This window comes from Mustelus asterias, chromosome 6, assembly GCF_964213995.1.
Source record: "Mustelus asterias chromosome 6, sMusAst1.hap1.1, whole genome shotgun sequence".
Lineage (NCBI taxonomy): Eukaryota > Metazoa > Chordata > Chondrichthyes > Carcharhiniformes > Triakidae > Mustelus > Mustelus asterias.
In genome coordinates, this window is record NC_135806.1 from 6,831,009 (window position 1) to 6,846,380 (window position 15,372).

At 47.1% G+C, this 15,372-nt stretch overlaps 1 protein-coding gene across 3 annotated transcripts in view; it reads right to left on the reverse strand.

The window, feature by feature from the left end:
* Positions 1 to 12,546, reverse strand: part of tbc1d2 (TBC1 domain family, member 2) — a 63,456-nt gene extending 50,910 nt beyond the window's left edge. For 2 of the 3 annotated variants that reach the window (XM_078213960.1, XM_078213958.1), the window contains exons 1-2: positions 11,643 to 12,546; positions 2,263 to 2,410 (exon numbers count right to left, since the gene is read on the reverse strand). In XM_078213960.1, coding sequence (XP_078070086.1) covers positions 2,263 to 2,410; positions 11,643 to 12,053 — 559 coding nt within the window. In that variant the 5' untranslated portion in view covers positions 12,054 to 12,546. The remainder of the gene's footprint in view (positions 1 to 2,262; positions 2,411 to 11,642) is intronic. The other variant, XM_078213961.1, reaches the window with a different exon arrangement.
* Positions 12,547 to 15,372: the final 2,826 nt, after the last annotated feature.

A 15,372-nucleotide genomic window follows, 5' to 3' on the forward strand; every position in this document is an offset into this window, starting at 1 on the left:
AGTTCTCTCATTATCCAGTTTGGTCTCCATCATTAGGTTGTGACCTCTCTGTGAGAAGGGTAGCGCCCCTCACCCCCTTTAATTTCCTGCAATGCCTCCTTTGGTGGTGCAGCGAAGGACTGTCCCATTCATTAATGATGTGGAGATGCTGGCGTTGGACTGGGGTAAACACAGTAAGAAGTTTACCAACATCAGGTTAAAGTCCAACAGGTTTATTTGGTAGCAAAAGCCACACAAGCTTTCGGAGCCCCAAGCCCCTTCTACAGGTGCCACTCACCTGAAGAAGGGGCTTGGGGCTCCGAAAGCTTGTGTGGCTTTTGCTACCAAATAAACCTGTTGGACTTTAACCTGGTGTTGCCATTCATTAATGACAGACTCCCACTGGCTGCTGAAAATCTTACCAAAAACCAAAAGCCAACCTGGCAGTTAAAGTGACGATGTGGAGATGCCTAGTTAAAGTGACCACATGGGCCGGCATGGTGGCACAGTGGTTATCACTATTGCCTCACAGTGCCTCGGACCCAAGTTCAATTTCAGCCTTGGGTGAATGTGTGGAGTCTGCACATTCTCCCCGTATCTGCGTGGGTTTCCTCTGGCTGCTCCGGTTTCCTCCCACGCTCCAAAGATATGCAGATTAGGTGGATTGCCCATGCTAAATTGCCCCTTAGTGTCCAAAGGTGTGTAGGTTAGAAGAATTAGCCATGGGAAATGTGTGGGGTTTTTTGGGGTCGAACAGAGAGAGGACATGCCCCATTTTCTTATCCCTGTAACCCCATGTATTTACCCTAGCTAATCCCGCTGACACTTAGGTGCAATTTAGCACGGCCAATCCACCTAACCCGCACATTTTTGGGCTGTGGGAGGAAACCGGAGCACCCGGAGGAAACCCATGCAGACACGGGGAGAACGTTCAAACTCCACACTGACAGTCACCCAAGGCCGGAATTGAGCGTGAGTTCCTGGCGCTGAGAGGCAGCAGTGCTAACCACTGTGCCATCGTGCCACCCTTCGCATCAAAGAACCCAACATCATCAAATGGAAATCCCAAATCAGGAGGTCTTGTGGCACAGTGGGTAGCACCCCACATCTGGACCAGAAGCTCTGGGTTCAAGTCCAATGATGGGACTTGTTGACCACGGAAGGAGCTTTCAATGCGTTCAAAGGGCTGATAATAAGCTCAGGAATCCTTCCGCCACCTCCCCACTATTCCCCAAAGGGAAAAACAGCGCGTGTATGAACCCCAGACAAAGACAGGAAGCCTTTTGGCCCAAAGTGTCCCATGCCAGCTCTCTGTAGAGCAGTCCACTCAGTCTCAATCCCTCGCTTGATCCCCGCCTTTCAGAAATCACAAGGGGTCTCCACAGAGAGAAACTGTTCCCACTCATGAAAGGATTGAGAACAAGAGGGCACCGATTCAAGATAACTGGCAAAAGAAGCAAAATAGTGACATGCGGAAAGATTATTATCACTTAGCAAGCGTTTCAGGGTTTGGAATGCACTGGCTGAGAGTGTGGTGGAGGCAGGTTCAATCAAAGCATTCAAGAAGGAATCAGCTTGTTATCTTAAAAGGGAAAACATGCAGGGTTATAGGGAGATGAATGGCGAACGACACTTAGTGAATTGCTCAGAGAGCCAGTGCAAACTCAATGGGCCAAATGGCCTGTTTCTGTGCTGTGATGATTCTGTAAATCTGCAAGTTTCTTTCCCTCAAGTGCCCGTCCAATTTCCTTTTCGAACCCAGTTCATTGTTTTCAAATTCTTGGCAAAGGGAGAGAAAACAAAGAGGCCGTTTGATTCGAAGGGACTGCTGCGGGCGGGAGGTCACATGATCAAACCTCCAGGAATGTGTCCAACCAGAGTTGGCAACCCAAGGCTGACGTGGCAGCTGAGCCATGTGCCAGAGTCAGAAATACCAGCTCACCCTCATTCCTCGTGACGTCTGCCAAAGGCTATGTTCTCTCAAAGCTGTGTAAGTCATCAGAATGTGAAAGTCTGCCTTAGTTCACCACGAGGTGCGGGAAGAGATTTGGAATAAACCCAGGATCCGGTATACCTTATCAACCACTTTCTCAACTTACCCTGACACCTTCAATGATTTGTACAGATATACCTCTAGGGTCCCTCTGGTCCTACACCCTCTTCAGAACCCTTTATTTTATACTGCCTCTCCTTGTCCTTCCTATCAAAACGTAGCACTTAACACTCTGCATTCAATTTTAGGTTACGTTTTGGAGCATTCCAGTCTGGTAAAGATGGACATACCTTCTCTGCTGAGGGCTGGTAGTAACTCAGGATGTTCAGTGGAGATGTTGGGGTTGTCTATAAGGAGATGGTTCTGCTCCTCACCATGCTCCCAGCGTTTTTGCTGTAACTTCTGTAACCAGTACATCATGACTTGACAATTTTTTGCCTGAAAACAAATTAATTCTTCTCATAAAAGGCAAAAAGAACATATTTATTCCCAAATCCCTTAACTTCAGATCTGTCTCACCCAAATCAACTGCGTCTCTGGGCAGCACGGCGGCACAGCGGTTAGCACTGCTGCCGCACAGCGCCAGGGACCTGGGTTCAATTCCCGGCTCGGGTGACTGCCTGTGCGGAGTCTGCACGTCCTCCTCGTGTCTGTGTGGGTTTCCTCCGGGTGTCCCAGTTTCCTCCCACACTCCGAAAGACGTGCTGGTTAGGCCATGATAAATTCTCCCTCAGTTTACCCAAACAGGCGCTGGAGTGTGGCGACTAGGGGATTTTCACAGTAACTTCAATGCAGTGTTAATGTAGACCTACTTGTGACACTAATAAATAAACTTTAACCATAAACGCTTTCATATTTTACCTTTTTTTTAGCTTTACAAGGTTCCAACAGCAAGAATTTGTCACCGAGTCATAAGATATTAGGTCAAAAACGATATGTGGTGAGGAGGATTTTTGAGGAGGACGGAGAGGTAGAGGGATGAAGAGATTTAGGGAGGCTATTCCAAAACGTGAGACCTGGGCAAATCAAAACACTGCCACCAAATGGTTCAGCGATGAGAATCAGAAGTTCACAAGAGGACAGAGTTGGAGAAGCGCAGAGAACTGACAGCTGGGAACCGAGAGACAGTTAGTGAGGGGATGAAGCTACAGAGGGATTTGTAGATAGTTTGAGGATAAGGGGAAACATTTTGAAACCGAGGTGAAGAGAAATTTCTTCACCCAGAGGGTGGCGAATGAGTGGAATTCACTACCACAGAAAAGTAGTCGAGGCCAAAAGTTGTCTGATTTCAAGAAGAAATCGGATGTGGCTCTTGACACTAAAGAGATCAAGGGACATGGGGGGGAAGGAGGGATCAGGATATTGAGTTGGATGATCGGCCATGATCATAATGAATGGTGGAGCAGGCTCGAAGGGCCGAATAGCCTACTCAGTCCGAAAGACGTGCTGGTTAGGGTGCATTGACCATGCTAAATTCTCCCTCAGTGTACCCGAACGGGCGCCAGAGTGTAGCGACTAGGGGATTTTCACAGTAACTGCATTGCAGTGTTAATGTAAGCCTACTTGTGACACTAATAAGTAAACTTTCCTCCTTCTATTTCCTATGTTACACAAGGGGAAGAATGCTAAACTTGAGTCATTGCAGACAAGGATACAGGTCAACGAAAACATGATGTGGGGTTGCCGGCGTTGGACCGGGGTGGGCACAGCAAGAAGCCTCACAACACCAGGTTAAAGCCCAACAGGTTTATTTGGAATCACAAGCTTTTGGAGTGCTGCTCCTTCATCAGGTGACTCACCTGATGAAGGAGCAGCACTCCAAAAGCTTGTGATTCCAAATAAACCTGTTGGATTTTAGTCTGATGTTGTGAGACTTCTTAATGACAACATGGGTAATGGGTGAATGGGATTTGGTGCCAGTCAGGACATGGATAGCAGAGTTAATTGTTCCTAGTTTTCCTTACTGCTTTCAATTACACACACACTGGCTCTACAATGCAAAGCTCAGCAAGTTGAGCACTGTTTTCACCACTGCCTTGTCTCAGCTGCTGCTGAGATTCACCATAATCTGCTTTTACAGAAACACCATAGAAAGCATTCTTTCTGGTTGTATCACAGCTTGGTACGACTCCTGCTCTGTCCAAGACCGCAAGAAACTACAAAAGATTGTGAATGTGGCCCAGTCCATCACGCAAACCAGCCTCCCATCCATTGACTCTGTCTACACTTCCCACTGCCTTCGGAAAAACAGCCAGCATAATTAAGGACACCACGTATCCCGGACATTCTCTCTTCCACCTTCTTTCATCAGGGAAAAGGTACACAAGTCTGAGATCACGTACCAACCAACTCTAGAACATCTCCTTCCCTGCTGCCATCAGACGTTTGAACGGACTATCATATATTAAGTTGATCTTTCTCTACACCCGACTTTAACACTACGTTCTGCACTCTCTCCTTTCCTTCTCTATGAACGGTATGCTTTGTCTGTATAGTGCGCAAGAAACAATACTTTTCACTGTATACTAATACATGTGACAATAATAAATCGAATCAAAAACATGGGAGGGTTGAGGTGAATAGTGTAGATAAGTACAGCACAGGAGGAGGCCATGTTGTTCATGCCAGCTCCCTGCAAAAGTAACTCAGCTCGTTTCTCAGATCTGCCCTTTCCCAACAATTCTGCAAATCCTTTCCCTTCAAGTGCCTATCTATGTCCCCTTCAAAAGCTAAGATTGGATCTGCCTCCATCACACACATGGACAATGTACTCCTGATCCTAACCACTCGCCGTGTACAAAAAGATTTTTCCCTCATCTCGTGTTTGGTTCTCATCTCAAATCAGTGTCCTCTCGTTCTCGACCCGTCCAGCAAGGGGAACAGTATATCGCTACCCACTCTGCCTGGAACTCTCATGATTTTCAGCAGATCTCCTCTCAACATTCTCTTCTGTAGGAAGAACAATCCTAGCTCCTCCAATCCATCCACGTAACTGAAGTGCCTCATCCCTGGAATCGCTGTCGTAAAGCTTTTCTGCATTGATGGCAATGCTAGGCAGTTACACAAGGGTAATCTTAAAGATAATGGTGAGCGGGCGGGTAAGTGGAGCTGAGTCCACGAAAAGATCAGCCATGATCTTATTGAATGGCGGAGCAGGCTCGAGGGGCCAGATGGCCTACTCCTGCTCCTAGTTCTTATGTTCTTATGAATAGACGGTTAGGTTGATGGGGGTTGAGATGAAGAGAAGTGTGAGGGAGGTCACATGGAACTTGGACTGAATGGCCTGTTTCTGTGCTGGGTGTATTTTGTAAGTTGGAGTGGGTGTGGAGAGAAGAGACAAGCGACAGGCCTCGCTCGACCCGAGGCCGGAAAATCCCACCCAAAGTCAATGTGTAGGTTATGTGTATTAGTCATGGTAAATTCGCGGGGTTGCAGGGATAGGGCAGAGAAGAGGGCCTGGGTGGGATTCTCTTTCAGAGAGTCGGTGCAGACCCGATGGGCCGAATAGCCTCTCTGCACCTCAGTGAGTCTAAAAAATTATTCCTTCACCTCTCCACCTTTCGCTTGTGCTTTAAGACACCCTTGAAACCTCATTCTTTTTGATCTAATTCTCATGGTGTCAAACTGCCTGTTAACACACCAGGAAATGTCTGGAAATGTTTGCTCTAGTAAAGGTGTTGCATCAGGTTGTGTCAAGTTCACTATTCCCGTCAGTTGACACAGCATCATGATGGGGCCTGATCTCACTTTCAGCCTGTGGTTACTTCTTTCAGACTTGTATCTCTATTGGCACCATTGCTTCATCATGAATAGGGCAAGTGTGGGCAGAAACTGGAAGTGAAACTCCACATATTTACTATGGTTCATCCCTCTAACCTATGCATCTTGCGACACAAAAGGGCCCCAGTCTGAAAGTAACTGGACTGGTCAGGACTGAGTGTAATGGCAGTGTTATACATCACCCAATTTTACTCCCAGTTACATGCAGCATTGCAGCAAACCCCACGGGACCCCATCTGGAGGATTAAGTAGCCCCAATTACACATCTCAACTTGCAAATTTGAGCTTTTCCTTCTCCTCATGAATAATGAAGCATGTCTCAATTTAAGTCTCAGTTTGGAAAACTAAAACATACAGTTCCAAAAATAATCTGGTCAAAAGGGGAAATATTTCAGTTGTCTGAAGGACAGCAGATGTTTCCTGTCTTTTGTGAATGTACTTTCCAGTATTGGGACCTGACTGTTCGTTCATTGTGACCGTAGCCTGGCTGTTGGTATCATAGAATCCCGACAGAGCAGAAGGGATGCCATTTGGCCCATCGAGTCTGCACCAACTCTCCAACAGAGCACCTTACCCAGTAACCCCACATATTTACGATGGCTAATCCCTCTAACCTACACATCTTGGGACACAAAGGGGCAATTTAGCATGGTGAATCCACCTAATCTGCACATCTTTGGGCACTAAGGGGCAACTTAGCATGGCCAATCTGACTAACCTGCACACCTTTGGGCACTAAGGGGCAATTTAGCATGGCCAATTCACCTACCTGCACATCTTTGGGCACTAAGGGGCAATTTAGCATGGCCAATCCACCTGACCTGCACATCTTTGGGCACTAAGGGGCAATTTAGCATGGCCAATCCACCTGACCTGCACATCTTTGGGCACTAAGGGGCAATTTAGCATGGCCAATCCACCTACCTGCACATCTTTGGGCACTAAGGGGCAATTTAGCATGGCCAATCCACCTGACCTGCACATTTTGGATACTAAGGGATAATTTAGCAATGGCCAGTCTGATTAACCTGCACATCTTTGGGCACTAAGCGGTAATTTAGCATGGCCAATTCACCTAACCTACATATATTTCGGACTGCGGGAGGAAACCCACGCAGACAGGGGGAGAATGTGCAGACTCCATTCAGACAGTCACCCAAGCATGGAATTGTACCCAGGTCCCTGGCACTGTGAGGCAGCAGTGCCAACCACTGTGCCACCGTGCCACCCTGGAATTCCAGAGCTTGGGGCTCTGGCAGCTAAAGACACGACCACCAGTGGTGGAGGGCAGAAAGCGGGGGCTCAGGAGAGCAGAATTGGAAAATGACAGAGATTATCTGAGGGCTTGAGCAGGTTACAGAGAGATGGCGTTTACATCACAAAGATAGGACGGCTTTAGACAGAGTGCGGGAAAGATGTTACAAGAATGGTCTAGGGACGAAGGGGTTCAGTCTGAGGGATAGATTGGAGAGTCTGAGGTGGTTCTCCTTCGGGAAGAGAAGATTTGATGGTGATGTTCCCATGATCACGGGGGATCCACACAGAGTAAGTGGGGGAAACAAATTGTTGGGTTGAGAAACAGAGGAGACAGATCGAAAGAGAACCAGATATGTTGGCCATGTTGGTATTGGTATACAGTGAAAAGTATTGTTTCTTGCGCGCTATACAGACAAAGCATACCGTTCATAGAGAAGGGAAGGAAAGAGTGCAGAATGTAGTGTTACAGTCATAGCTAGGGTGTAGGGAAAGATCAACTTATTACGAGGTAGGTCCATTCAAAGGTCTGATGGCACGGGATACACGGGACACAGTGGACAGAGTACCCTTCGTTGTCCAGTGCTTCCCCGGAGCGGAGAAGCTACGGCATCTCCTCCGGAGCCTTCAACATGTCATTGATGAAGACGAACATCTCGCCAAGGCCATCCCCACACCCCCACTTCTTGCCTTCAAACAACCGCACAACCTCAAACAGACCATTGTCCGCAGCAAACTACCCAGCCTTCAGGAGAACAGTGACCACGACATCACACAACCCTGCCACAGCAACCTCTGCAAGACGTGCCGGATCATCGACACAGATGCCATCATCTCACGTGAGAACACCATCCACCAGGTACACGGTACATACTCTTGCAATTCGGCCAACGTTGTCTACCTGATACGCTGCAAGAAAGGATGTCCCGAGGCATGGTACATTGGGGAAACTATGCAGACGCTGTGACAACGGATGAATGAACACCGCTCGACAATCACCAGGCAAGACTGTTCTCTTCCTGTTGGGGAGCACTTCAGCGGTCACGGGCATTCGGCCTCTGATATTCGGGTAAGCGTTCTCCAAGGCGGCCTTCGCGACACACGACAGCGCAGAGTCGCTGAGCAGAAACTGATAGCCAAGTTCCGCACACACGAGGACGGCCTCAACCGGGATATTGGGTTCATGTCACACTATTTGTAACCCCCACAGTTGCGTGGACCTGCAGAGTTTCACTGGCTGTCTTGTCTGGAGACAATACACATCTTTTTAGCCTGTCTTGATGCTCTCTCCACTCACATTGTTTTGTTTCTTAAAGACTTGATTAGTTGTAAGTATTCGCATTCCAACCATTATTCATGTAAATTGAGTCTGTGTCTTTATATGCTCTGTTTGTGAACAGAATTCCCACTCACCTGAAGAAGGGGCTTAGAGCTCCGAAAGCTTGTGTGGCTTTTGCTACCAAATAAACCTGTTGGACTTTAACCTGGTGTTGTTAAACTTCTTACTGAGGAATCTAGAACACAGGCTCACAGTCTCAGGGTAAGGGGTCAGCCATTTGGGACCGAGGTGAGAAGAAATTTCTTTAATGAAGAGGGTTGTGAATCTTTGGAATTCTCTACCCCAGGAAGCTGTGGATGCTCAGTTGCTGAATATATTCAGGATAGGGGCCAATAGAGTTTGGGTGCCAAGGGAATTAAGGAGTATGGGAATAGTGTAGGAAGCAGTTGAGGTGAAAGGTCAGCCATGACCTTATTGAATGGTGGAGATGAGAAGGGCTAAATGGCCATCTCCTGTTCTTTTGTCTTATATTCTGCTGCCCGAAGGGAAGGCAGTCCATTGACAGTCCCAGCCAATTCCATCTTAGTCATGAGAAAGATGTTTTAGTGGCCCAGGTAACTTTTCCATCCTCTAAGCTCAACAGCACTGCCCCTGCCACCTTTCTAGTTGGCCAACCTCAGCTCAGCAATTAGGAGAGAGTTGGAAAAGGCCACTTCCTCAATAGGGACGTCGAAAATAGGAGGAGTGGGCCATTCGGCCCTTCGAGCCTGCTCCACCATTCAGTATGATCATGCCTGATCATCTATCTCAAGGCCACACTCCCACTCTCGCCCCAGGCCCCTCGAGGCTTTCCATCCCCGGACATTTCTACCTCATTCGAAATGTCATTTTGGTTTCACTTTTCCAGTAGTGTTTTACACGGAATCTAGGTGCACAAAAAAATCTCACAGCAAATTAAAATGCGGCTATTGCATCACTTTATTAACCTGGTAAACAGCGTGTTTATTCAGGAAACGATAACTAAACTTGTAGATAAGTCACCCTAGTTTCAGTTTATACCTCATCTCAAAATAAGACGTTATTCCATCCCATAAAAATTATCTGTTTTCTAAATAATTCCACTTCCCCAGTGTGGTTTACGTTGTAACTTGCTTGTGGTAGGCAGAAAGAAAAGGGGAACAAAAAAGGAATTGAATAATTCATTTCAAACACTACACTGCCTTACAGAAGTTAGCGAGTTAAGCAGTCGCCAGTAATTGCTTCACAGTTCCTTGCTGCTAGAAGGCAAAATTTGTAATTACTGGAAATTTTTCAGAGTATTACTAAACCTGCACTGAATTTCAGAAGTCATCTTGGTTGGGGGTTAGCAGGGTAAATAAGTGGGATTCTGGGGATAGGGCCTGAGTGGGATTATGGTTGGCGCAGACTCGATGGGCCAAATGGCCTCGTTCTGCACTATAGGGATTCTATGATCTTGATGATCATTCCATATTGTAAGTCATAATGATGGAAACTTAAAGCAGGTGAACAGTATACAATGTGACATGTTTCTAAAGCCCATCCCAAACATTCGTGTTTCAAATTGTTCAGTCCTTCAGACATATTGTAAACTACCAACATTGGATAGAAAGAGAGAAAGAAAGAGGGAGAGAAAGAGAAAGAAAGAAAGGAGAGAGAGAGAGAAAGAAAGGGAGAGAGAAAAAGAGAGGGAAAGAAAAAGAGAGAGAGAAGGGAGTGGGGGGGGAGACACACACTGAAACAGGCCGATAGAGCGACATTGAGTTTTTTGAGAAAGTGACCAAGGAGGTGGATGGGGGCAAGGCAGTGGACGTGGTATATATGGATTTTAGTAAGGCGTTTGATAAGGTTCACCATGGTAGGCTTCTGCAGAAAATGCAGATGTATGGGATTGGGGGTGATCTAGGAAATTGGATCAGGAATTGGCTAGCGGATAGGAAACAGAGGGTGGTGGTTGATAGTAAATATTCATCATGGAGTGCGGTTACAAGTGGTGTACCTCAGGGATCTGTTTTGGGGCCACTGCTGTTTGTAATATTTATTAATGATCTGGATGAGGGTATAGTTGGGTGGATTAGCAAATTTGCTGATGACACCAAAGTCGGTGGTGTGGTAGACAGTGAGGAAGGGTGTCGTAGTTTGCAGGAAGACTTAGACAGGTTGCAAAGTTGGGCCGAGAGGTGGCGGATGGAGTTTAATGCGGAGAAGTGTGAGGTAATTCACTTTGGTAGGAATAACAGATGTGTTGAGTATAGGGCTAACGGGAGGACTTTGAATAGTGTGGAGGAGCAGAGGGATCTAGGTGTATGTGTGCATAGATCCCTGAAAGTTGGGAATCAAGTAGATAAGGTTGTTAAGAAGGCATATGGTGTCTTGGCGTTTATTGGTAGGGGGATTGAATTTAGGAGTCGTAGCGTTATGTTGCAACTGTACACAACTCTGGTGCGGCCGCACTTGGAGTACTGTGTGCAGTTCTGGTCCCCACATTACAGGAAGGATGTGGAGGCTTTGGAGAGGGTGCAGAGGAGGTTTACCAGGATGTTGCCTGGTATGGAGGGGAGATCCTATGAGGAGAGGCTGAGGGATTTGGGATTGTTTTCGCTGGAAAGGCGGCGGCTAAGAGGGGATCTTATTGAAACATATAAGATGATTAGAGGTTTAGATAGGGTGGATAGTGATAGCCTTTTTCCTCTGATGGAGAAATCCAGCACGAGGGGGCATGGCTTTAAATTGAGGGGGGGTAGTTATAGAACCGATGTCAGGGGTAGGTTCTTTACCCAGAGGGTGGTGAGGGATTGGAATGCCCTGCCAGCATCAGTAGTAAATGCGCCTAGTTTGGGGGCGTTTAAGAGATCCGTAGATAGGTTCATGGACGAAAAGAAATTGGTTTAGGTTGGAGGGTCACAGTTTTTTTTTTAACTGGTCGGTGCAACATCGTGGGCCGAAGGGCCTGTTCTGCGCTGTAATGTTCTATGTTCTATGTTCTATATGGATATAGGCCTGCAGAGGGATGGGGGATGAGCAGGTGGGGAGCAGACGGGTGGAGGGGCCCAAGACGGCTAAACAGACAGAGACAGACAGGCAAGGAGGCAGACGGTGAAGCAGAGACAGACAACAGACAGAAATATACTCTTTGCGGCTTAGCTTAGTTCATAATGAAATATTTATTCTCACCAAGAGATCACCCATGGTTGGTAAGGAAGCCGGTGAGTGGGTATGTGAATAAAACTCACATACGCTTCAAACATGAATCGTTTGTTTAAGAATCCCAACTTGCGATGTTAATGGTTAAATCACTGCCAGCTCTGAGCAGCGTCACCCCTGTAACTTCACACTCACCTTCAGAGTATATTCCTTCTCTGGAGTTGTGATTTCAAAGGTTCCTTCCTCTGCCTCCAGACTGTAGTTGAAGACAGCCTTTGCCAGGTCTATGCTGCCCAGTGGGTTACAGTCCTGGGCTGTTCGGAAGTAATACAGGTGGCAGGTCCTCTGCTCGAAGACGAACCAGCGGGTCTTGCAGCCCTTCAGTGGCCCCTTGCCCCCCAGCTTGTTGAGGTAGCCGCACAGCTTGCTGCCCCCAGGCTGCCCTTCGGGCTTGAGCTCCAGGTAGTTGGCCAAATCATCTGGCTCATCCGCTCTGGCTGAAGCTGCCCCCTCACCCGCAGTAACACACGCTGCCCCAGTGCCAGAGTCCTCCTGTGGCTTTTCCAGGCTAAGACCAGTCTTACCCACTTCCAGTGTCTCTGCCATGATTGTCCAACACTCACACACACACACACCAATACTACTGAGAGCAAAAATGTAAAGAATTATTGAGCCAACATGTCACACAGAGACCAGGGGGGCAGAATTCACATCACATCTTTCAACGTTAAACTGTGCATCCACCTCTACAAGAAACAGCAAACAGTCCATGTGCAACAAACTCGGGACAAAATATCCACTTCCCCTGATCCGAATTAACGAGGGCAAAGTTCCATCCAAAGTTTCTGCAGCAGTTTCAACAAATGTGAACTTGAGTTAACGTTGGCAGTGAGTTAGTTGGTCCAAGTCATCACAAAAAGAAAACAAACTCATTCTTGTTCATCGGAGGCACTTCATGCGCTCCGCACCCGGGTTAATATGTTGCCCTCAGTGCCTTTCCAATCCCCAGGCTGCGCCCACATCATTCACAGGACACTTGCCAAGTTCCCTGTCTCCTGATCACACACACACACTGCAGGCTGGGCGGTAACGCTCAGTGTTCCTCCCAAATTCTCGCCGCTGCTGTCACCTTGACTCCCCCCGCCCTTTGTAATTTTCCAACGCTGGAGAAACTCCCGAAACGAGGAAGCCCACACCCCCTAGGAAATTGCATGGGGAAATACCACTGGCCGGAAAGGCGAAAATTAGAATTTAAGGGCAAGCGCTGTGTTACTGGGGTTACCACAGACAACACTCTGGCGCAGGCAGCACACCGCAAAAGAAAATGAGTATCTAATTGCATAACTGACAATTCCGGAAAGCGATTTCAAACAAGTTCTAACCAAACACCCAACAACTTCCTTCCAGATTAAGAGTCCCCTGTGCCTTAGCACTGTGGATCCTGGAGTGAAGATTAATGCTGGGTTCTGTAATTCTTAATCCATCAGTAATGCAGTGCTGGTGTTTGCTTCGGAAGGGAGTCTGGCTTCGATGGGATGTTCAAAGTTCAGCTGAACACATAAATAGGACTGTATTTCAGCTGTGCACATCCAGAAAGCAGATGTTTACACATCAGGCAAGCAAAGCTGTAATCGTCCCCAGGTGGGCAGTCTCACTTACAGCTCAGGCAGGTCGTACTGGAAAGAGCAGGTACAAAGGGCAATCCTAAACAAGGGTGCGGCAGTCAGGGAGGGGGCAGAATGTCACACCCTGTCTGGGAAATCTAAAACATGGGGCGACATAGTGGTTAGCACTGCTGCCTCAGTGCTAGAGACCTGGGTTCGATTCCCAGCTTGGGTCACTGTGTGGAGTTTGCATGTTCTCCCTGTGTGAGTTTCCTCTGGGTGCTCTGTTTTCCTCCCACAGTCCGAAAGACGTACTGGTTAGATGCTTTGATTTGATTTATTACTGTTTAAAGTTTATTTATCACTGTCACAAGTAGGGTTAAATTGATACTGCAATGGAGTTACTGTGAAAATTCCCTAGTCGCCACACTCCAGCCCATGTTCGGGTACACTGAGGGAGAATTTAGCACGGCCAATGCACCTAACCGCATGTCTTTCAGACTGTGGGAGGAAACCGGAGCACCCGGGGGAAACCCACACAGACACGTGGAGAACATGCAAGCTGCACGGACAGCGACCCAAGCCGGGAATTTCCTCCTCCTTCTCTCTCTCCTTCACCTCAACTTCACATTCCGGCTTACCCCAATAACATTTCACTCCCTTGTTTATCAAGAATCTATCTCCTGCTGCCTTAAAAATATTCAAAGACTGCTTCCCACAAGGGGAAACATCCTTTCAGCATCCACCCTGTCAAGCCCCCTCAGAATCTTATGTTTCAATTGAGTCACCTTCTACTCATCTAAACTCTGGTGGATACAAGCCTAAACCTGTTCTTCAAAAAATTACAGAAACATATTTTTCAATAATTGGTTCTGGTATATTCTTTTCCATTTATAGAATTGCAGCATGTTGAGTTGGCACATGTGATGGCTTTGTTGCTGTTGATTGGTTGAAGTTATAATTGCTCTCCCATATCGTACAAGAGCTCTTGATAATGTTGAGATTCCTGAGTCCAGTTCTTGCACACTTGACTACAAGCCTAATGTAAAACTGCTGGTAATCAGTCCTGCAACTCTAGCAACAACAACTTGCATTCCTATAGCTTTTAACATAGTAAAAAGGTCCCAAAACACTCCACAGGAGAACTATCAGACACAACTTTGCATTGAGCCACACCAATGTCAACAAAATGAAGGAGATAGTCATCGACTTCAGCTAGCATAGTGGAAGACATGCCCCTGTCTACACCAATGGGGACAAAGTAGAAATGGTCAAGAGCTTCAAGTTTTTAGGTGTCCAGATCACCAACAACCTGTCCTAGTCCCTCCATGCCGACACTGTAGTCAAGAAAGCTCACCAACACCTGTACTTCTTCAGCAGACAAAGGAAATTTGGCATGTCCATTACAATTCTCACCAACTTTTACAGATGCACCATAGAAAGCATTCTTTCTGGTTGTATCACAGCTTGGTATGTCTCCTGCTCTGTCCAAGGCCACAATAAGCTACAAAAGGTCATGAACAAAGCCCAGTCCATCACACAAACCAGCCTCCCATCCATTGACTCTGTCTACACTTCCCACTGCCTTGGAAAAGCAGCCAGTATAATCAAGGACTCTTTGCACCCTGGACATACACTCTTCCATCTCCTACTGAAGGGAAAAAGATACAAAGGTCTGAGGACATAGAAACCATAGAAACCCCACAGTACAGAAAGAGGCCATTTGGCCCATCGAGTCTGCACCGACCACAATCCCACCCAAGCCCCACCCCCATATCCCTATATATTTATCCACTAATCCCTCTAACCTACACATTTCAGGACACTAAGGGCAATTTTTTTTTTTAGCATGGCCAATCAACCTAAGCTGCACATCTTTGGACTGTGGGAGGAAACCGGAGCACCCGGAGGAAACCAGAGCACCCGGAGGAAACCCACGCAGACACGAGGAGAATGTGCAAACTCCACACAGACAGTGACCCAAGCCGGGAATCGAACCCGGGACCCTGGAGCTATGAAGCAGCAGTGCTAACCACTGTGCTACCGTGCCGCCCCACTGTGCTACCGTGCCGCCCCAACATGTACCAACTGACTCAAGAACAGCTTCTTCCTTGCTGCCATCAGACTTTTGAATGGACCTACCTTGCATTAAGCTGATCTTTTTCTACACTCTAGCTGTGACTGTAACACTCCATTCTGCACTCTCTCCTTTCCTTCTCTATGAACGGTGTGCTTTGTCTGTATACCATGCAAGAAACAATACTTTTCACTGCATACTAATACATGTGACAATAATAAATCAAATCAAATCATCAGATGAT